Raw genomic sequence first — 22,345 nt, forward strand, 5'->3', positions numbered from 1 at the left:
CGTTTTTGGTGTCAATACCGAATTTAAATATATTTCTCAGGCATCCAGCGATGGTGAATCTGATGAATCTGTTGGATCTCTTCATCGAACCCAACGTAAGAATACTGCTGTAGCACCTAAAGCAACTGCTGCAAGACGGCCTTCAGCCTCTGATACTGCCACTACACATCGTCCCGCAACCCGTGCAGCGAGCACTGAATCAAGTGCTTCGACAGAAAGTTCCGGCTCGGCGGTAAAACATACAGGTGCGATTTTAACCATCGCAGAATTGAAAGCAAAATATAGCAGTGATGGGCCTCCACAAAAACCGACCACACGTTTTCTGTCCGCAGGCAATGAAAGATCAGCACCGGCAACTACTAATGGAACAACTGGCGGCGCACAACGGGTTCAAAGTCGTTTTGTTGGTTCACAGCGACCCACACCAGCCCCGGCGCCCGCCGAGCCGGCCCAAGAAGACTCCGATACGAGCTCTGAAGAGGAAACTGATTCATCTGAGGAGAGCGAGGAGGAGCCTGTAACACAAAGGAAGCCCGAGAGTCAGGCAATGGCACGCAGTGACATAGGTCCACTTTTAGCGAGAAGTAGTAATGCTAGGAGTGATGCCATTGAAAATAAGCCAACTAAAGAAACGCCAACTCAATCTCGATACCGAACTCGACAGTCCTCACAAACCGAAGAGGAGCCAGCACCTCGATATGGCGCTAGTAGTTCTTCATATAGTCGTTATGGTAGCAAGCCAAAAGATGACGAAATGACATCTTCCTTGGATGATGATTCTAAATATCCCACCGCTCGATCTAGATATCTTGCTTTAAAAGAACGACGAAATCGTCTAGCAAGAAGTAAAAGTAGTCATTCTGGTTTTGGTGGTGGCGATGATGACGATCAAGATGATCCCGTATCGCCAACTACTGCGTCTCCATCAGCTTATCTAGCGGCTCGATACGGCTCCGGCACTGGAGGTTCGGAGTTGTCTCGTAGCCGATCTTCTCACGCGCTGAAATCGAGAGAAAGCTCCCCTGAACGTCCGGTTGCCGGCGAGAAGGACGGAGCGGCCTTGAGTTCCTGGGCGAGGTACTTAAAGAATAAGTACGGCTCGCGGGGAAAAGATCGCGATTCGAGCGGTACATCGTCGAGTACATCCCGTCGCTTGTCTCTCGGGTTGCCCTTGCGCTCAGCTAACGAGCTTGCCAGTTCTGATGACGATTCAAAAAACGCGGCAGGCTCCCCCATCTCCCCTACGGCGGCTACAGCAGCGGTAGCAGGTTAGAATGAGAGTGGCGTGTACATAGGTTTGATGCTTCTGAAACTTGGGTTATCAAAAGGTATAGGATTATTTTCTAATAAATTTATATAATTTTATCACAGGTTTCGCAGCAGCAGGTTCCTCCCCTAGGAGCCAGTATCTGCAGAAACGCCGTTTACAATTCAGTGTGGGGAGTCGGGGGAGCGAACCCGGTTGTTTTACATGGCCTCGTGGCATCGCTGTAGGTCCCGACAATATTATGGTCGTGGCTGATTCATCTAATCATCGTGTACAGGTAATTTAGCAAGTTTACAATAATAATATGCGGCGTTAATGTCCGCCACTCAACATGCAATGCCTCCAGGATCCGGCGGAGTGTCTTAACACTAGATTCCCTTTGCCTACTCTGGTGATAATAAAAATATATTAGAATATAATTTATGTAAAAAAATATATAATTCAGCTATAATATAACAATATATTTGAGCGGGCTAAGCCGTGTACAATTCGCTAGTACTTCACAATCCCCAACATTCTTTAATACTCAGTAACAATTTGTTGTGTTCAAGCCGCCATATATCAATTTTATAACCTACTTAAAATATAACGATCTAAATATTTTAAATGCTACGAAAATTTCAAATAAATTTAGCTGTACATTTAGTGCCTCGAGTAAATTGGCATAAATTTACTTTTTTTGATGTTAATTTAAACATTACAGTGTTATATTATAATTTTACTAAAAATATTCGTCAACCAAGAAAATTCAGCTAAAAGAGTTGTATTGGATGAAAAATAAAAAAAAATCCGGCTTGCCAATCGAGGGTCCCGTACAAAAATTGGATGTCTCGAGCTTTTTCTGAAATTCTAGCTGAGCTGCTAAGCTGGCTACAGAGCCTTTTCATCTGATACTTCAGTTGAACTTTAATATCAAATATTGCGACCCTTTTAAGGCTATTATTTTTTAGGATTTAACAACAAATGTATAGTTTTCTAATTTTAACTAGCAACCATATTTCATATTTCTAGGTTATAAACGTTAAAAAATGAACATCTATACCGTACAATCTTCTCGTAAAGTAGAAGTCACCTCGATACACGTGTTTGGCAAATAGAGGAATGCGTAACATCGTAAATTATGTATTCGTATTCCTCGAGCGTTGTCTAATATAATGAATGTTTTAGTACCTACAGTAGTTTCATTTGATCTTTGCTATTTATATATATTCAAATATGTTAAATTATAATATATTTCAATCATCATATTTTGTAAGGTTTACAGAGCTAAGTCTTAAGTCTTGTCATCCTAACCTAAATAGATAAAAGATGGCTTTCTGACATATGCGCTATGGAATACACGAAAAGTAAATAACTAGGTTCCTTCTGTCTACCATTTGCGAAATATAAATAGCCGTCGTCGTACAGTGCATATAGTATGGTAGACAAAGGGAACCCAGTGTAACAGGGATTCTCGAGAGATTGCGTGTTAAGTGGCGGATTGAGTTTCGCCGTCCAACAAGCAATGCTTAAAACACTTTGGTATTAGAACGGGAACGTGTCCTATTGCGTTACTTAAGCTCAACTCTGAGCTCAACCGCTCTCAACTCTGAGATCGATCTTAAAATGCCTTTTTCTTCATAAATTATAATCTATGAATGAAGACAGCAAATCAAGATGGGACTTGAGAGCTCTCAAGTATGAGATCCATTTATAAATCGCTCTCAAGTCTGACATTACATAATTTTATTTGATTTGCTACTTAATATATTTTTCCCACAGGTATTTGATTCGAATGGCATATTTGTCAAAGAGTTCGGCCAATACGGCAGTGGGGAAGGCGAGTTTGATTGCCTCGCCGGCGTCGCTGTCAACAGGATTGGACAGTACATCATTGCTGATAGATACAACCATCGTATACAAGTGAGTGACTTTTTAATTTCCATTCCCATTTTTTTATTTTTTTATTCATATTTTTAGGGTTCCGTATAAAGAAGTTTCTCAAAAGAAATAACCAAATCCTTATAAGATAACTTACTTGTCCGTTCATCTTTTAATACATAAACTAAAAAATTATAGTTATTTTTTAAATTATTATTAATAAAGTTTTCTATTACATTTTTTTATTGTAAAGCTAAGGTGCCAAAATATTTGTGCTTTTGCAATAATTTCCTGTAGCATAAATTTTCTTTTCCAATGTTTTCCACCGAATTTAAACTTACACTCTTCATTCATGTCACCTAAAATTTATTTTTTTTAAATAAATTAAACCAAAAACACAGTTTTAGTCAGTCAGTCGGTCAAACATAACTTTATCAAAGATTTTGAATATGCATTGAAATGCAAACACCTAATACTTTACTATTCCGGAACAAACCCTTGTACGAAACTTGGGTTGGCTGTCAAACTGTCATTCCCAGTGTCAGAAGTTCCCAACTCCCTGACAATTAAGTTAATGGCAAGCAAAAAATTGTATTGAAATATGTTAACATTTATTTTGGCTTATATTTGTCATTTATTATCTGCTATAATAATGTTATATGGCTAAAAGACCTTATTTGGTTGAATGTAGTTATCTCAAGAAGTATTGATTATTACTTAGCAAGGTAGGCAGAGGGAACCTGGGAACCTTGTGTTAATACTCCTTTCTCCATTATGACACTTCCGTTCCCCACTTTCCACCAAATTCTCAAAGTTGAGTGGCGGAACACAAATGCCTTTGCCTTACATGTAATGTTGTAAAAGTATGTAAAAACTAATTACTACAATTCAAGACTAAAACAAATTCTATTCTATAGTTGAAAATTATACACACATAATATTCTTAAGCTTTTACTGTCGAGTAGATAATTTAAAGTACATTATGTGGGTAATAAATTTATCGTATAATAGCTTTTGTTTGTTTAAGCATGTGATTTTAGCTAAAGTGACTTACTTTAGTAGTTTATTTCAGTATGGAATAGAAATAATTAGACCGTTATGTCGCAGAGGCATAGTTACGGGTTCCATTCTCGCTCGGAGGAATAAATTATTTTCATTTTCTCGCTCTGGTCGCCGAATGTAGACATTAGTTCCGTTAATCAATATGAAAAAGTATCTTAATACAATTTTTTATATTCCTCAACTACGAGAGAATATAGAAAGTACTAACGACCATAGCAGACTAAATCTGTGGTCAATTCGATTTTGTGAAATATTACACCCAATTTAAAATGTATATGCAAATTTATATACGAAATAGCCTGTGGCTCGCTATTCTTGTATAGAATATGACCAATAACACACACCATTTGTTACTCTAACTAGAACTTTCAAGATTTCGATATGAGAGCATTTATCATGAAGCGGACTTGATATTTGCAAGAATATAGGAGTTAGAGATCAAGTAAAGAATCCCGTAGTAGCACAATATCTAACTGTAAACACGACGGTTGTAAGTTCGATTTCAATTTGGGAGTATTATTTTTATTTCTTTGCTCTACGCTTGGGTTGACTTTTGCCAATTAATGCGTAAAGTCAGGCATACAAGAGTGGGTGGGAAGTAAAGAACGGAGTGTCTTAGCACTAGGTTCCCTCTGCCTACTCTGCTATATGTGGGATATAACGTGGGCAAACAAAAAAATATTGGTGAAGTAAAATATAAAATGTTAAAAGTAAAGCCATGTTAGATTCCGTTCTCTACAATCGCATTCCATATTGGATACGTCGCTTGACGCTTCACGCCCGAACGGTTATAGTACTCGTAGTTTGAATTATTGTAAAATATACTTTATATATGTTTATACAAATAAATAATAAAAAACATATATAGATAAAAATATAAGAATACGCAAAGATAGCCTAGTAACTCTCCAATCTCTACAAAATTTTTAATTAAATTTACAATTAAATAATTAAATCCGTCGTGGCAGTATCGGACCGTAAACAAAGCACAGTGTTAAGTTCCGCAACTCAATACGTTTTATTCAAAATAAATATTACGCGGAAAGTAGGGAACAGAGAGTCTTAAATAGAGAAATAATTAAATACCATCACGTAGAGTTCGTTAGTGCCTCTCATTAGTTGGGTTATTTGTAAACAATTGTCATCAATCAAGAATGTCAATTAATTGATCAAATACAAAGGCAATTTGATGATGAAATGAATCTTTACTCCAATACAGCTTCTATTGTGTTAATTAGAAGGTAAGACTTAATTATTGTTTAGTTTTTATTTGAAATATGTAAACAATTATTTTAAAAAAATGTAAAAACTGACTTAATAATATGAATAAACTTAAACAAAAACTCAAAAGTAGACAGGTAGAAATTAAGTAAACAGTAGGAATTACCTTTAAAATAAAGGTAATTAAAAACAGTTAACGAATTAAATGAATTAAACGAATTAAATAAAAATTAATCGAATGTCTCTTCATGGGGTGAAAAGAACCTGGTCCAATTTAACCCCCTGAAGACACAGGTTTGCGCGCTAACCACAAAAAAAAACCCATTTATCGTATCGCCAGTCTTTCAGAACACTCCCCTTTCAGCCTACTGATATTGCCAGTATCGCGATCATCTGGAAAGCAAGGCCAAGTTGGCCTCGAAAAAACTGGGGGTCATCAATAGAGCGAGACGGTACTTCACGCCAAAACACCGATTGGCTCTATATAGGGCCCAGGTTCGGCCACACATGGAGTACTGTTCTCATCCCTGGGCTGGTGCACCCATTTGATCATCTGGAAAGCAAGGCCAAGTTGGCCTCGAAGAAACTGGGGGTCATCAATAGAGCGAGACGGTACTTCACGCCAAAACACCGATTGGCTCTATATAGGGCCCAGGTTCGGCCACACATGGAGTACTGTTCTCATCCCTGGGCTGGTGCACCCATTTGATCGCATACAACGTAGAGCTGTCCGAATCATTAAGGACCCAGTAAGCTGTGAAAGGCTTGACACTTTGGCTCTGCGTAGAGACGTCTCCTCGCTGTGCGTTCTCTATCGCATTTATCATGGTGAGTGTTCTGAAGAACTGTTTGACCTGTTACCTGCCGCCGAATTTTCTAACCACACAGCACGTCACAAACTTAAATATCATCCACACCATCTGGATGCGTGGCACTCCACTACTGTGCGGTTTCGTAGGAACTTCCTTCCACGCGCCACTGAACTGTGGAATAGCCTACCCGCGGCAGTGTTTCCAGGTCGGTACGATATGGGTACCTTCAAAAAGCGCGTCTATTTCCACCTCAAAGGCCGGCAACGCACCTGTAGCTCCTCTGGTGCTGCACGGGGTCGTGGGCGGCGGTGATCATCATCAGTTGACCCGAACGCTCGTTTGCCTTGTCCTTTTTCCATAAAAAAAAATAATTATTATTATAGAATGCATATACTTATTTTCTATTTAAAATCCGTAAAACGCATTTTACTACGTGATTATTAAAAAATACTTTTCTAAAAAGCCCTTACAAATAAAAAAACAGCTAAAAATAAGCTGATAATCTTCAAACAGTTCAAATTAACATTTTTTTTTTAAACATGGCTAAGAACTCTATACTCTCGATTAAGTGACATGTCAAATAAAAAAAACTAAATCAAAATCGATTTATCCGTTTGGAGGCTACGATACCTACTACAGTCACGCACACACGCATACCTAGATACGTCTAACTTAGAACATCCCTTTATTTTTGTTAGGGGTTAAAAATATTTTAATCTGTTTCAATTTGTTTATTTTTTTATATTATTGGCTTTTTTTTGTGTATTTATCTGTTATCTTTTGTTTTTACCCACCCCTATATTTGACTACAATTATATATAAACACATCCTTTTTGAACATATAACCATAACATTTTATGTTACATAACCACTGAGCTATGGTGGAGTTATCGAAGAATTTGTTAATTGTATCTTTCATTTAAATGTTATTTATACTTGTGTGTCTATTGTCTCAGTTAATTAACGATATTGTATTACGTTGTTTTTGTTTTACTTCTTATAGAATACTTAGAATTGGAACGAATGCTGGGATTACCTAATCTTAAAATAAAATGGTACTACTCAGAAAATAAAACAAAAATAAAACTAAATAATTTCTTAATTGTACTGATTAATTAAATTGATACAATGGCATTAACAACTGATATGAAAACTATGTTTTGTGAGTATATTACACTTTCTGAGCCACAGTAGATCTATGTTATTTATAATTTTATTATCACAATTAAATTATTATATAACTAAGTTTTTTTAGCCCCACTTTAAAAAAAGGTAGAGGACACCTAGGAACTTAGTGTTAAGGCACGTTCCCATTAAGACACGCCCGTTCCCCAATTTCAACCGAACTCTGGAGGCATTGCGCCATTCAATGACCCAACTCAACGCCGCCCTTTGTCTCGTTACCAGAGTGCAGAATTGTTTTCACTTTTAATCGAGTGGGAATCGAACTCACAACCTGTCACGTTACCAGTCGCAAGCCCAACTTTTAGCCTGTAATTACAAAATAACTAAGTAAAATCATTTTTAGTTCAACAATTCAAGCCCTTGCCTTTGTTTTCGCTTTTCCGATTTCTACTCGACATTAATTACTTTGTATCGAGTAATAATAATCTTCTCATTATAATGTTAAGAACTTTCTGTAAAAGGTAATGTCTAGATCAAAGCTCGTAATGGCAACCCTGCTATAAGCTAACTTAATTATTAAACATTTGTTCGTTTCATTAAAACAATATTTATTTAAAAGCTTTTAAATTTTAAAATATTTATTTAAATTTATAATGTAAATATAAAAAAAATGTCATAATTCTTTAAGGCAGCCGTCACACATCACATCACGTTAGGTCACATCGTTGCATGTTTAAATACTTAAGATGTAAAATCCCTTTTGTAAGTTCCAGGAGTTACGAGAAATTCTGTCTAACTTTTTTTTTTAATGCAAGGCAAGGGCATAGAATAAAGACATTCCGTTCTCCATATTCCACCATAAGGAAGAATAAAAATTACACTATAAAACGCTGTAACAACTATAAAATTCTCAATTTTATTAAAAAAACAACTATAACTTGATAAAAATTAAATACCTATATTTCAACTTCATCTTTTGTTCCAGGTGTTCGACCCAGCTGGCCGTTTCCTGAGGTCCTTCGGTAGCCAAGGCACCGGAGACGGCAAGTTTAATTACCCATGGGGTATTACAACTGACGCCCTCGGATTTATATATGTTTGTGACAAGGAGAACCATAGAGTACAGGTAATTTATTTTTTTAGCATATTATAAAAAATGAGGCTGTCTTCGGTAAAACGTTAAAAACCACGGCTGTGGTTTCCATTTCCACTCCACTCTACTCTAGTAACAAGACGAAGCGCGTCTCCAAAATGAAAAGTGGTAAATAGACTTAAGGGGCAGAGAATTAGTTAATAAATCCCTAAACGAATGATAAAAATTGAACCCATAACACTTCCCTGACGCTTTATAAAGATATAAGTTTGTTCAAAAAAAAAATTAAAAAATAAAATAATTTTTAAAATTTTTAAACGTATTGATTATATTTTAAGCATTTTCATTTATCCGCTCTGGTAAGGCAGCGAACGGCGTTGAGCTACAGAATATTCAAGTATAGAATGTTCAAATTATAAAAACAGAATATTTCAGGTAGAACGTTGAAAATAGTGTTTTGACGCTAAAGCAAAATCTATATTAAATTATTTTACTTTTTACAATGTATAGTCATTTCAGTGGCTAAGATAAATTATTTATATTTGGTAATTAGTTTTATGGTCTGCGGCTATGAGATATTAAACATAAAATTTGGTAAAAAGCCAATGTGTGATAAAATATTGATATTCATAATGTTCAGGATGTGGGTTGTGTTTTACATTTTAAATATAGGCAGCCGTGGCCCAGTGGCTCAAAATGTGACTGTAAAAACGACGGTAGGGTGTTTGATTCCTTGGGGGTTCCTGGGGTATTAATTATTTTCATCTATCACTGTAAAAAGACAAGGCGCAGCGTTGAGTTAAGCTATTTAAACAGACAATGAATTGATAGACATCAGTCACGTTTTTAAAGCGTTGGAAAATTAAGAATTAAGGAGCTTTTATTCATTTAGGTTTCGGTCTCCGTCTACTTTTTTTGAGGTAAAAATGCCTGAAAATATATCTCCATTCTCATATAACAGCTTTGTTTGTATACGATTAGCTTTTTAATCATAAAAAAGGAATTCTATAAAAAAAACTTATAGAATAAGATATTGAAATTTATTATGGAAATTTTGCTAACAGATATAAAATATTTTTCTTTTTGACATTTACGAGGTTATCGTTTTATGGTATCGTTATCCTGTTTATGGCGAATAATATCAGTAAGTGACCAGGCGTTTCCCATAATGTAACTCATTCCTTTTTTTTGAAACGTTATATGATTTTTTTCATATAAAAATTTAAAAATTAAATCATTTTTCCGCTAAATCCACTCACGGCAGAGAAGGTAGAGAGAACCTAATGTTAAGATACTCCGTTCCCCACTTTCCTTAAATTCCGGAGGTGGATTGAGGCGGATAAACAAAAAGTATTACAACTTTATAACCGACGTACCGTGTTCTTTTACCTTGGGAGGACCTACTGTTAACAGTCAGACGCTCTACCACTGTGCTAAGGTGGCCAATGACAATCTTAATATTAATATCATATAATTTTGTTCAGGTATTCCAATCCGACGGCACATTTGTGGGTAAATTTGGCAGCTTCGGATCTAAACTTGGACAACTGGAGCATCCTCATTACATAGCAGTATCTAGTACCAACCGCGTCCTGGTCTCCGATTCCAATAACCATAGGATCCAAGTGTTTGACGTGAATGGAAGAGAACTATCTTCATTTGGGGAGGAAGGCTCTGAAGATGGACAATTCAAGTTCCCAAGGCAAGTATAATATTCTTAGATATTTTTCTTTTTTCTTTTGGCTATTCTCCATTCTCTATTCTAACACTATAAGGCATAGCTGAAGATGTAGAAAGCTGTAAAAACATACAAGTTCCTTATAGGGCGACATTAAAAGATTATTTTTCAAAAACTCTTAAAAAAAATTATTATTATTAATCGAAATAAATATAACATGGATCATAAAACCCATGCAACTGACCTTGAAATATATAGATAAACTCCAATTTACAGCAAGAAAACATAATAATCTATAATTGATATACTCCAAATAGTTTACCAAGACATAACCTTAGAAGTCTTTAACTAGGATCGTAAGGGGCGATAATAGGATTACACTTCGGGTCTACGTATCCCGTTGTAAACTATACGGTGATTGCTATATTACTAACGAGTAATCGATTGGGAACCTTTGTGAGCTTTGGATAGAACGTAAATTAATCGAGGATCCCGTTCAGATTTCTTAAGGGACGCCTTTGATGAAGATATCTATTTATAATTTATGGTATTTTGTTAGTTTTTTTAGGCATAATACGGTTTTATTCAAAATTCACAGGGTCTGACTATTAACGCAACGGTTGTGGGTTCGATTCATACTTGGGGAGAAAAACCTTTTTCAATCTCTTGTTCTGGTAACAAAACAACACTGCGTTGCTTTCCACCACTCAACTCACAAGGTCTCGATAATTGGACGGAAAATGGGGATCAGAGTGTCTCATCACTAGGTTCCCTCTGCCTACCCAGTTATATGCGGATACACGTTGTATATGAAAATATATAAAATTTCGTAATTTCATTGCAGCATCTTTAACTTCAGGATAGACATTGACCGATATCCCAAAAATAACGAAAACGTGACCCCAATACGTGACATGCTTACTGAACATTTAATAGATCTTCAATTTTATGAGTCAAATGACAGTGCGGTTGAGAACGAAGTAGAGTTGACTTTAAATAAGTATTCGTAAAATATTGTTTTATATGTATTTAGAATTGCAAAAAAGGTGCGGCGTTTAGTTGCGCCTGTACAAAATCAATGCAATGTACTAAAATCAATTTAATTTCTATGTTTAGGGGTGTTGCTGTAGACGACCAGGGCTACATAGTGGTAGCTGATTCGGGCAACAACAGGATCCAAATCTTCCAACCCGATGGTACTTTCCTTAGAGCTTTCGGATCTTGGGGCTGCGGAGACGGTGAATTCAAAGGCTTGGAAGGCATCGCTGTAATGTCCGGTGGAAATATCATTGTATGCGATCGAGAAAATCATAGAGTACAGGTTTTTTAAAGGTATGTCGTATATATTATGTATAGAGAATATCTTTTTTTGTATGTGATTAAGAGAGGTGAGAGTGGACGGGAACGGAGTGTTTTAACACTAGGTTCCCTCTCCCTACTTGCTTTATGAGGGATACAGCGTGAAGCCGTTATATAAAATTATATTATTAATTCATATATTCGTATAAATATACAAATTACAATTTCATATATTAAAACATGAAAGTTCAGATGAGTTGTTCGTACAAAGTTAATATACACTTTATATTGAAGTTAGAAATGGATTATTAAAAATTCAAGAGATAAAAGCTATTTGAATTAACTAGTTTTTGTACTAAAAGCGTATGAGAATATTTTATTCCAAGGTAAAGTAAAATATAGTTATGTGTTTTCTAATTTACATAAATATAAAGGTCGAAAATGTAAGAGGCCAGTCGTGGCGCAGGGGCACAGAGTGTGACAGTAAAACCAACCGGTTGTGGGTTCGATCCTTACTCGAAGAGTGTATTTAATTAAATTTTTATTTCCATTTCTTCGCTCTGGTGTCGAGGCGAAGCGCGGCGTTGAGATCTGCTACTCAACACGCAATGCCTACAGAATTCGGCAGAAAGTGGGGAACGGGGAGTTTTAACACTAAGTTCTCTCTGCTTACCCTGCTGTGTGCAGGATACAGCATGAAGCTGATTTATTTTATGTTTTTTTATTTTTTTTATTTTTTTTCAGACTTTCTGATATCAACAAAAATCACATCGACTTAAAATATTATATGAATAGTTAAGCATATATGTATTTGTATATACTACACACATACACATACAGTTAATATTTCTGTCTTTTATACCAATTTAACTAATAAAAGTTAAATAAAAGAAAAAAAAAAGAAGCCAAGTCTTTCCAAAATACTTTTTTTGTACTATAATAATTTGTTGTTGAAAAATCATTTTTCATTTTCATTTCCTATATCCTTCTCGCTGTTTTATAAACATTTATTGCTTTTACGAACGATAAGAAAAATTAAATTTATCTTAAAATGCATATTGCTTAAGATTTTTTACCTTATTATAAATGAAAACTAAGATTTTGTATAAATTTGATTAAAAAAAAACAGCATTTAGTGTCTCTTTATTATCTTTTATCCGACTATGGCTATTTACAAAGAAAAAATGTAGAGCATTTATATATTATAAAATTATTGGATTTATTTTATTTTATTGTATGTATTTTAAATATAAAACAAAATTGAATTAATTATAAAAGAACTAGTAACATATTTTTTTCTAGTCATATTTAATCAATGCCAAAAGCTATTGCCAAATATTATATTTAAAATAACGCGTGAATAACTTAATTTTTAAAACAATATTAAATAACATAAAATGTATTAAATTCGATTTATTCATTTCTTTCATATTTAAACGCTATATGCCTTACTGGGCTTATAAAATTTATTACATGGTTTAATTACTTGTATTTTATTAAAAAAAAGCTGCACTTGGAACTAATAAATGCTTGTTATTATGTATATAATAATAATACATATAAAACTCGCTCTTGAATCTTTCTATGATTAAAAATTGTAATAAAATCTATAGCTTAATTTAAAGAACTAAAGTATATACGTCGCATCCATGGAGATCGACTTTGTATTATACTATGTAATATATAGAATTGTAGTCTAAAGCCCGTAGTTATAATTTGCTTTCAAGTCTGAGATCGGTCTTGAGATGCCAAATGAAAACGTCATCTCAAGATCGATCTCAGACTTGGGAGTGGTTTCTTAATACGTATCTCTAAGTATTCACGCGTTTAAATCAATAATACATTTATTGCACAAATTATGTGAATTTCTATTATTTAAAATTAATTTTATGTTATCATTTTCTACATTAATTAAAATGAACGTTACAGAAATACATTTTGTATGGTTTTGGAGTTTAATAAAATGATTTGTTAATATTAATGTTGTTTTTTTACCTCACTCTTTCTATCGATAAATAATAAGCTTAGATATTTAAAACATAGATTTTTAATTATCGGTAATATGGTTTTCTGTAAATTACCAATATGTCTCAGTGGAAGCGTCTGGCAAAATGTGATGGGTGCGAGTTCAATTCCCTCTCATAGGAATGAATTATTTTCATTTCCTCGCTCTGGTAACTTAACAAAGCGCGACGTTGAGTGTCTCCATTCAACACACAATTTCTCGAATATGGTGAGAAATCTGTTAATATTAGGTTCCCTCTGCCTTCCCATCTATATTTAAAATACAGCATGAAGCTATAAGAAGTATACTTTTTTATAAAATACTTCAAAAGTCATCTTAAAAAAGTCGTCTGAAAGTCGGGAAACCAATAAATTAGTTTAAAAACTCAATATTTGACAACGGATGGCATATAATGAAAGATCTCGCCATAATGGAGGATCTACGAGTGATAAATTGACGGACCTCTTATTTTATTATTAGCTGAGGGTCTCGTGTTACGGGAGGGAAACGAGTGTGTTACAGATGTTGGCGTGTACGGTTCTTATTACAATGTTATTTTTATTTGACTTTTTCTTGTATAATATTTCAAATATTATATTTATGTTGCAATTATTTTCAATTTCTTGCACATTTTTTTTTTCAGTTTCGCTCTGTATCCCGCATAGCAGGATAGACAGAGGGAAACCACCTAATCTCTATACTATTCTTCTTTGTATTCTTCTAGAAATAGATTCATTTCAAAAACATATTATAAATTCAATCCATAACTATAAATAAACTAGAGAACGTAGCGTTTTTTAACTTTACTTTGGATCTTGCAAATAGCAGGATAGGCCTAGTGGTGAAAAACCATTCTCCATTTATAATTTTCAAGACATTCCGGGGGGTAAACTTTCAAAGCTGCGTTTTGTCTAGTAATTGAAGCAAAGAAATGAAAATTATTAATTACTCCGAGTGCAGATTGAACCTACAACTGTGGCATTTAGAGCCAGACGCTGTGCCGCTGCACTGCAACGGATTCCTTTTTTCTTGTATTAAACATATTATTTCGTCAAATCTTTACAATATGAATGAATTTAAATATATATTTTATTTAAAAAACTCCCATAAGTGAGCTCTAAATGTTTCTATAGTGTACAAAGAGATAATGTACATACCACTCTACTTTATTTTAGTATTCGCTTCGATATTCATATACAAGGCTTAGTTTTAAAGCTGGTAAAAGCTAAAATAAAAACAAAAAATATTTCAAAATATTTAGTAAAAATTGTATATTGTTTTAAATATGGATTAGAATCTACGTCCTCTTGATTATTTAGTACCAACTGACCCTAGATAGCACAGTAATGTGCATTATCATAAAAATCAAATATAATTGATAAAACTACTATTTACTATACCATAGGAAAAATATCTATATCACAAAAAAAATCTTTTTTTTTTCACGGTGTATAAGCTGGGAAATACAAGAAAAATATATGTAGTGTTAAAAGAAACTGTTCTTAAATCTATACATCAACCACAAGTTGACGTTTAAGGCATCTATTGATGACCTAAAAGCATTCTACGGAGACGAGGGTTAAGGTGACATAATCATATAGAAAATAGAACCCAGGAAAAAAATACTTACAATAAAATTTACTTATTTTGCATAAAATCTGTGTGATATATTATAAAATTTTCTTCCAATAAATTAATTTAATCTAATATATTTTTATTATAAAAAAAATAAAACAAGTGAGAAGGACAAAACGATTTTAATTAATTAACCTCACTGGTCATTTAAAATGTAGACAAATGCGAAGTTGTCCACTTTCATAATATATTATAGTACAAGCAAATAGAAAATAACAAATAGAAAATCGCCAATAAATAACAAAATAAGCTTAAAGATAATTAATAAAGTTAACAATAGAAGCGAACAAAACGCTACAGTTTAAACGATTGATCAAAGTCCTCACAAATAACTTGCTGTTAGTTTCGATACCGAGCGCTCCCGACGATATTCTTTTGAGAATTCATTTATTATATTGAAAGCGTGGAGGCTTATTGGAAATGGTGGGGAATATACAAATTAAACACCCGTTTGACCCTTGTGGTACAGTGGAAGCACAGATATAAGAAGTTCCAATTTAATTTTGGGAATATCAAAAAAAATTTTGCACTTTTAGGAAGAATTCTGATTCAGAAACATATTTTTAGAAAACGTATAAAATAAATTACGTAGAGAAATTTTAACAAATATAGGTAAGTTATAAGCATATTAAAAGTTTGAGCGCTCGATAAAAATACCTAGGCTTAGTGGTCAGATCCCTTGAACGGGTTTTAACTGTCGCTTTTAAAATATTAGAAAACTTAATCAAAATTATTCAAGGGCAATAAAGGCATGCCATCTTGCCTTATTTCATTCTATATAAATAATATATAACGTATAATATATACAAAACTGCAATAACTAACAACTACCTACAAGTTTATTCTGACTTCTAAACATTTTACCTTTTCACCTACATTCGTCTGATTAAACTTGTCGCTAGCTTTGATTTCCCGTGGGCCCTAAGATATTGATAAGGGCCAGCCTCGCCTTGTTGATGGTAGCTTAATAGGCTTATAAGGGTATACATGGGTTGAAAGAACCAGCAAGATTGATATTTTCTTAGAAAAATTGTATAGACCTAATTGATTGTTAAATGAGTAAATAATAAGGAATAATATTATTTTCTTAAAAGCTTTTATATATACTGATTCACTGGCTGTTGCGCTCGTGTAAATATGGACGTGAGTTTGATTCCTTATTGGAGTAATGATTTCTTTTTCAAGTCTCCGCTCGTTGTAAGAGAAAATGTGGCGTTAAGTTTGACAGTCCAACAGACAAACAGAATTCAATTAGAAAGCGGAAAGTTTAGATATAGATAGAAGATTATCTCTGCCTTTCACTATAGATCAGATATTACACTAAAATTAAACTGAAAAAAGATTTTTATTCGCATCCAACTGAAAAATGTTAGTAAAATAAGAAAAATAGCTTTCCACGATGGTCGGCTCTCTTTCATTATAAAAGGCCCTGCCAAGTACACTTAACATAGAGCTAAGTGGTCTCAAACGACATTATGTTGGAGCTAAATGCGGATGCAGTGCTTAAACATGCCTTATGTCGTTTTTAGGTCTTAAAAGAATATCTGTTATTATGATGTTTTTCCTCTTAAATTTTGTTTTGAAATTGATGGCGCAGTGGAATTAGAATTATTTAAAATTATTTTCATTTACCCAATCTAGTGAGATATTGCGCGGATATCTGGTTAGACATACCACGGCGTTGAGTTTCTCTAGTAGTAGAAAGAGGGAAACAGTTTCACGTTTTTTTTCTAGGAAACCCACTGGGCATCCTTAGGGCACCCCGGCTTCTACTTTCCACCTAATTATCGAAACATTTAAGTGGCCGAACTCTACATTGAAATGAAAATAATTAAAAATGTAATCACTACCCTGAATGGAGATGGAATCCACAACCATCGCGTTTACAATCAAGTCAAATCAATACAAGCTGCTGTGTCATGACAGCCTCATTAAAGATTATATTTATAATACAAGTAAAGCAATGGGGAAAGTCTGGTATTTACTGGTAATATTTGCTAGTTTATTAAGGTTCAACCAACCTGTAGGGGTATAACTGACCCTACCTCGTATAAATTAAAACTTTCTGTTAGTTTAGGCTGTATTGTAGGGAAATTATTGCCACAAGCAGTTGCTAAGTGATAATTTATATTATACTACCGGAATAGCTGGAGTTTTTTACCATTTTATTTATTTTTATTATTACGACTGCTTCATGAGATTTTTTGTTTTCTAACTAAAATATAAAATAATCGCGAATTTCAATAAAAAAATACATTTAAACTATTTACCAAACTAGCTACTCGTTAAGCAAGACCTAAAGCTATACTAATAAATAGCGCACAGATGCCTCTAGTTGTCGGTATATACGTATAACTTACAATGTACCTACTTTGCCTTTGACTTGTAACAAACAGTGAAATTTTAGTATAGAAGTTATGCAGCTTCAACTTTCTGGAAAATCAATGTTATGAATAATTCGCGCGTTTCTTAGCATATTAGGCAGAGGGAACCTAGTGTTTAGGCACTCCGTTTCCCACATTCTACTGGAGTCTGGAGGCATTGGGTGTAGTCGTGGTGTAGACAGGGTGTAGACAGGGTGCGAGTGCAAACATAACGGTTGTGAGTTCGATTCCCGCTAGAGGAAATGATATGTTTAATATTTTCATTTCCTCCTTCTAGTAATGACCACTGCAACGCGGCAATGGATAATCGCCACTCAGCACGCAAAACTTATAGAATTTGGCAGAAAGTGGGAAACGGAAGTATCTTAATGAAAACGCGAGTGGTTAAACACTAGGTAACCAAGTTCCCTCTGCCTACCGTGCTATGTGCGAGAAGTGTGAAGCTAAAACCTTCATTTAGCAACCTAGTGATAAAATTATCAGATCCTCATCAAAAAATGCTGTCAAATTATTGGTAAAACCCAATATAAGTCCTCTCTTTAACAACCCCGACCGGCGATTTGTCAGTTGACAGACAATGAAATGTTTAATCTATGACCTATTTCCAATTCGCGACTCAGAACAATGGTTTGTTCCTTTCGTACCGCCCTCCAAATAAAATCTGTCAGCGACATAATTGTATGGAAGTTTAGCAGTTTCACTTTATATTTAAAATGTCACTTTATATTTATAGTTTTATAATTTCTTAATTTTGGTTAGAGAAAAGAGTCTTGGCACTTACTTCTTTCTCTCTGCCTACATCTCCGAAACGAAGCGAACGAACGAAGCGTGAACCTGAAAATAAAGTTATTTTTATCGTATCATTTAGCTAATGAGTTTTTTTCCAATATATAAAAATAAACTTTTCCATGGAAAGTTGTAAAATAAATCCATTAGGTAGCTTCGGTCGTGAGTAAAAATCGCGATATCCAAAAGAAAGCCTGTAAGGCGTTTGTTTTCAAGTTGGAGATAAATAAAACTGCGATCATTTCTCGTGACGCCCCAGTCACTGTATGTATGAATTTTATGTGAATGCGAAACGTGATCGGACTTTAGTACTTTATTGAGTATTCTCTACATATAATATACATATATATATATATACACATATATATGTATTTTGAAATATGATAGTTGCTATGGGCGCAGTTAGTTGACTGTTCAAGATGGATATGAATTTCATTTTGATAGGAAAAAATGTGATTAGACCTAGCGCGTCGTTGAGTTCCGCCATTCGAAAAGTATTTGATGGAGATTAGAGAATAATTGTGTTAATGTTTCCTCTGTTAGGTGTATGCGGGTTACAGCGTGAAAATAAAAAAAGAAATATGTTATACTAGCGGACGCGCGCAGCTTCGCTTGCGTAATTAGGGGTGAATTCTAATAAACCACGAAACCTGTGTTCAATTAAATAGTTTTAAGAGTCTAAATTTCAAATTTTATAAAAATCGGTGGCGATTTAAAGATTTTTCCATACAAATTTTCAACCCCTTATTTGCACCTATAGGGGGTGAATTCTAGAAAACCATGAAACACATGTTCAATTAAATATTTTTAAGAGTCTAAATTCAAAATTTTATAATAATCGGTGGCGTTTTAAAGATTTTTCCATACAAACTTTCAACCCCTTATTTGCTCCCTTAGGGGAAGAATTCTAGAAAACCATGAAACATGTGTCCAATTAAATACTTTTAAGAGTCTGAATTTCAAATTTTATAAAAATCGGTGCCGATTTAACTTTTTTTCCATACAAACTTTGAACCCCTATTTCACCCCTTTAGGGCTAAAATTTTTCAAAATCCCTTCTTAGTGGATGTCCAGATTACGAAAGTAAACATCTGTCTAAATTCCACGTTTCTACGCACAGCGGTTACGGCTGTGCGCGCGTCTTACCTCAGTCAGTGAGGACAAGTCCTTTTATATATATAGACTAGCGACCCCCTTGCGGCTTCGCCCGCTTTTACTACTGGATTATTCATATAATGTATGTTTGCAAAGCAGTTAAGATAATGTGAAAATTAATTAAACTCTAATGCAACCCGCATTTTCGTAGTATCAATAAGGATTTTCCAATTATTTTACACAGCAAGGATTTTTTAGTAGGAACCGTAATTTTAAATCTGTGCTACTAATCTTTTCAAGTACTTATTAAAATATTTTTAAATGACTATTTTTAAACGGAAGAAATTATAAACAAAAGCCTACCTACTAATAACTACTACAAAAAATATGAAACCAAATATATCGCGCTTAAATAATACATTCAACTCCAATTATCCAATACGTGCAAACGCATCTAAATCTTCGTTGCTATGCCTCTATAGCGGCAGAGAGGGCCGGCTCTATGCTGAAGGGGGTATTCTGTCCCTGATGAAAAGCAAGCACTACGTGGCTGCCTGTGAGGAAAATTAAATAGAATGCATTGGCCGGGAATCGAACACGGGCCCGCGTGGCAGGCCAGCATACTACCACTGAACCACCGATAACTGCTCATGACGCGCTTGTATAAGCAAAACGTCACGGGGCGCGTTTCGCAGCAAGGATGTTTTGATATTGTAACAACTTCTAAAGTACTTATTAAAATGAAAAAACAGTAAAAGACAGTTTTGATCTACATTAAATGGCCAACGTAACTAATATACTTATTTATATGCTGAGAGTAAGGGATAAGTAAAACTTGAGTCGGCACAGCTGATGTGTCAACAATTAAATGCGTTTTTCTCTAATACTATTCGCAATTTCGAAATAGTGTAAAAAGCAAATTTTATCTTCGTTTAACGTAGAAAATTAATAAAGTATTTTAAAGGATAAGGATTAATACCATTATGGAAAAATATCCCTCACAATAAAAAATATATTGAAATTACTATTTTTAGACTGAAATATGATCACTACACGTTATTCTTAAAAGATAAAAATATGCCATCGCGGACTTTTTTGTAGATCTTATTAAGAGGAACAATACTTCAGTACATTTTTTTCATGTAGTACTTACCATTAGAGCAGCGCATGCGCGAAAGTGTCTCAAAGGGTAGGACTTTATACACATTTATCGTATTTATGTTAATTTACATAAGAATGTACAAATAATAAACTATATATAAACCTTCCCTGAAAAATACTCGACCTAATGGTGAAGACCGCATCCAAATCCGTTGGGTGGTTTAGAAGAAGAAGAGTTAGAAAGTTCAGACAGACACGAAAAGCGACTTTGTTTTATAAGATATAGGATTATACAAATTAAGCCAATCGTGCATGGGCACAAGTGTGTGTTACAGTCGCGACAGGTTGTGGGTTCGATTCTCATTCAAAGAAATTATATATTTAATATTTTCATTTCCCCGTTAATGCAAGCAATGCCTCTAGAACTCGGCCGAAAGTGGGAAGCAGAAGTGTCACAAAAGGGGTGGAGTGTCATAACATTACATTCCCAGGTTTAAAAAAATAATATAAATACAAATTTAAAATCCATGTACTCTATAAATGAGTCTCGTAAAAGACAAAAAGGTAGTAAAAAAAAGCAGAATTACGAATTTGTTCGCATAGCAGTGTGGCAGAGGGAGCCTAATTATAGGGCAACCCTTTCACCACTTTCCATCCAACTTTGAGAGTATTTAGTGACGGCACTCAACGCCGCGTATGCCCATCATAAAGTAATAAAAACCTGTCCATTCTCAATTTGAGTAGATTTTGGTGAGCTAACTAAAAGCTTATAGCATGTAAAGTCTATGAAGAGAATTCTTATTTTTATATAAAATTAAATCTTATATAAGCTCGTTTTTTTAATTTTCACGTTCCAAACAATTTCACGCAAACTTCACCCTCGTCGGTGTGAGACGATTTTTATCCTCCAAGGGTCTGTTAGGCCTAAAACATTTTATATTAAGTACGATACCGTGTTCTGGGATTTTCTATTTTTTTTTACCTTAAGATACTTTTTTTGGGTAATTGTTTAAATTGGAGTATATAATTAAATTAATTTTGTGAAAATCTTTATAATATCCCTTTATATTTTAGCTTCAAATTTGGAAAATTTGAATTTTTGCCTTCCCTGCAATGTGTGGGATTCAATGAGTACAATATGCTAGAAAACGTCTAATTGTAAACCTACTTTAATAAACAGTTAATAATAAAATAATACAGTTAACAACGAATAATTTTGGAAAAGTGAAAAAAGAAGTATCGGCAACGTCTATAGCTTAATTAAAATAAAAAAAAAAAACAAATGAACTTCCGGTGGCTTACATTCACATGTAAACATAATAACAATATATACAAAGCATGTCTCCCATCACGCGTCTCTGTCCATATTTGCGCAAAATTGCTAACATCAATCTTAATTTTAATGCCATTTATGTCATACTGGTTTATAACGAATAGAATTTGTTCTGTAACCATGTATGTACATTAGAGACGTAATTCACTTTTTTTATATGTATAATCTTACAATGTGGTAATAGAATGCGGCGTTAAGTTCCGTAATCTAACAATCTCTCAAATTAGGGTAGTAGAAAACGGAATATCGTAATGCTATGTATACTGCTATTATCATCAAAAACATAACTATGAAACGAGAGCCAAGTTCAATGTTGAATGATTGCCAGAGGGAGAAAAATAAAGAATACCCATAGAAACCCATAGAAATCGATCCCATAACCGTCTCGTTTACAGTCGCTTTACCGCTGTTCCACAACGGTCTTTAATGTTGAATCATATGATAAAAAGAATAAGAAAAATATATAGCAATTATATAATACATATACTAGCAAATGTCCCGGTCAGGCCATTAAGAAGACTAATAAAGAAGATAAGCAAGCCCTCCCAAAGGACGCTAAATCCGATTGAGAAAGGAACGTTACGATTCC

At 34.2% G+C, this 22,345-nt stretch overlaps 1 protein-coding gene across 5 annotated transcripts in view; it reads left to right on the top strand.

Moving 5' to 3' along the window:
* tn (tripartite motif containing protein thin) overlaps nt 1–13,397 on the top strand; it is a 70,231-nt gene extending 56,834 nt beyond the window's left edge. For 3 of the 5 annotated variants that reach the window (XM_085194104.1, XM_085194105.1, XM_085194103.1), the window contains 7 exons: nt 41–1,268; nt 1,372–1,544; nt 3,029–3,169; nt 8,333–8,473; nt 9,925–10,142; nt 11,235–11,450; nt 12,162–13,397. In XM_085194104.1, the coding sequence (XP_085050230.1) occupies nt 41–1,268; nt 1,372–1,544; nt 3,029–3,169; nt 8,333–8,473; nt 9,925–10,142; nt 11,235–11,448 (2,115 nt within the window). In that variant the 3' untranslated portion in view covers nt 11,449–11,450; nt 12,162–13,397. The remainder of the gene's footprint in view (nt 1–40; nt 1,269–1,371; nt 1,545–3,028; nt 3,170–8,332; nt 8,474–9,924; nt 10,143–11,234; nt 11,451–12,161) is intronic. The other 2 variants (XR_014878535.1, XM_085194106.1) reach the window with 2 other exon arrangements.
* The last annotated feature ends 8,948 nt before the right edge of the window (nt 13,398–22,345 follow it).

Source organism: Heliconius melpomene, chromosome 12 (genome assembly GCF_056956725.1).
Source record: "Heliconius melpomene rosina isolate 202511_hmr_F chromosome 12, ASM5695672v1, whole genome shotgun sequence".
Taxonomy (NCBI): Eukaryota; Metazoa; Arthropoda; class Insecta; order Lepidoptera; family Nymphalidae; genus Heliconius; species Heliconius melpomene.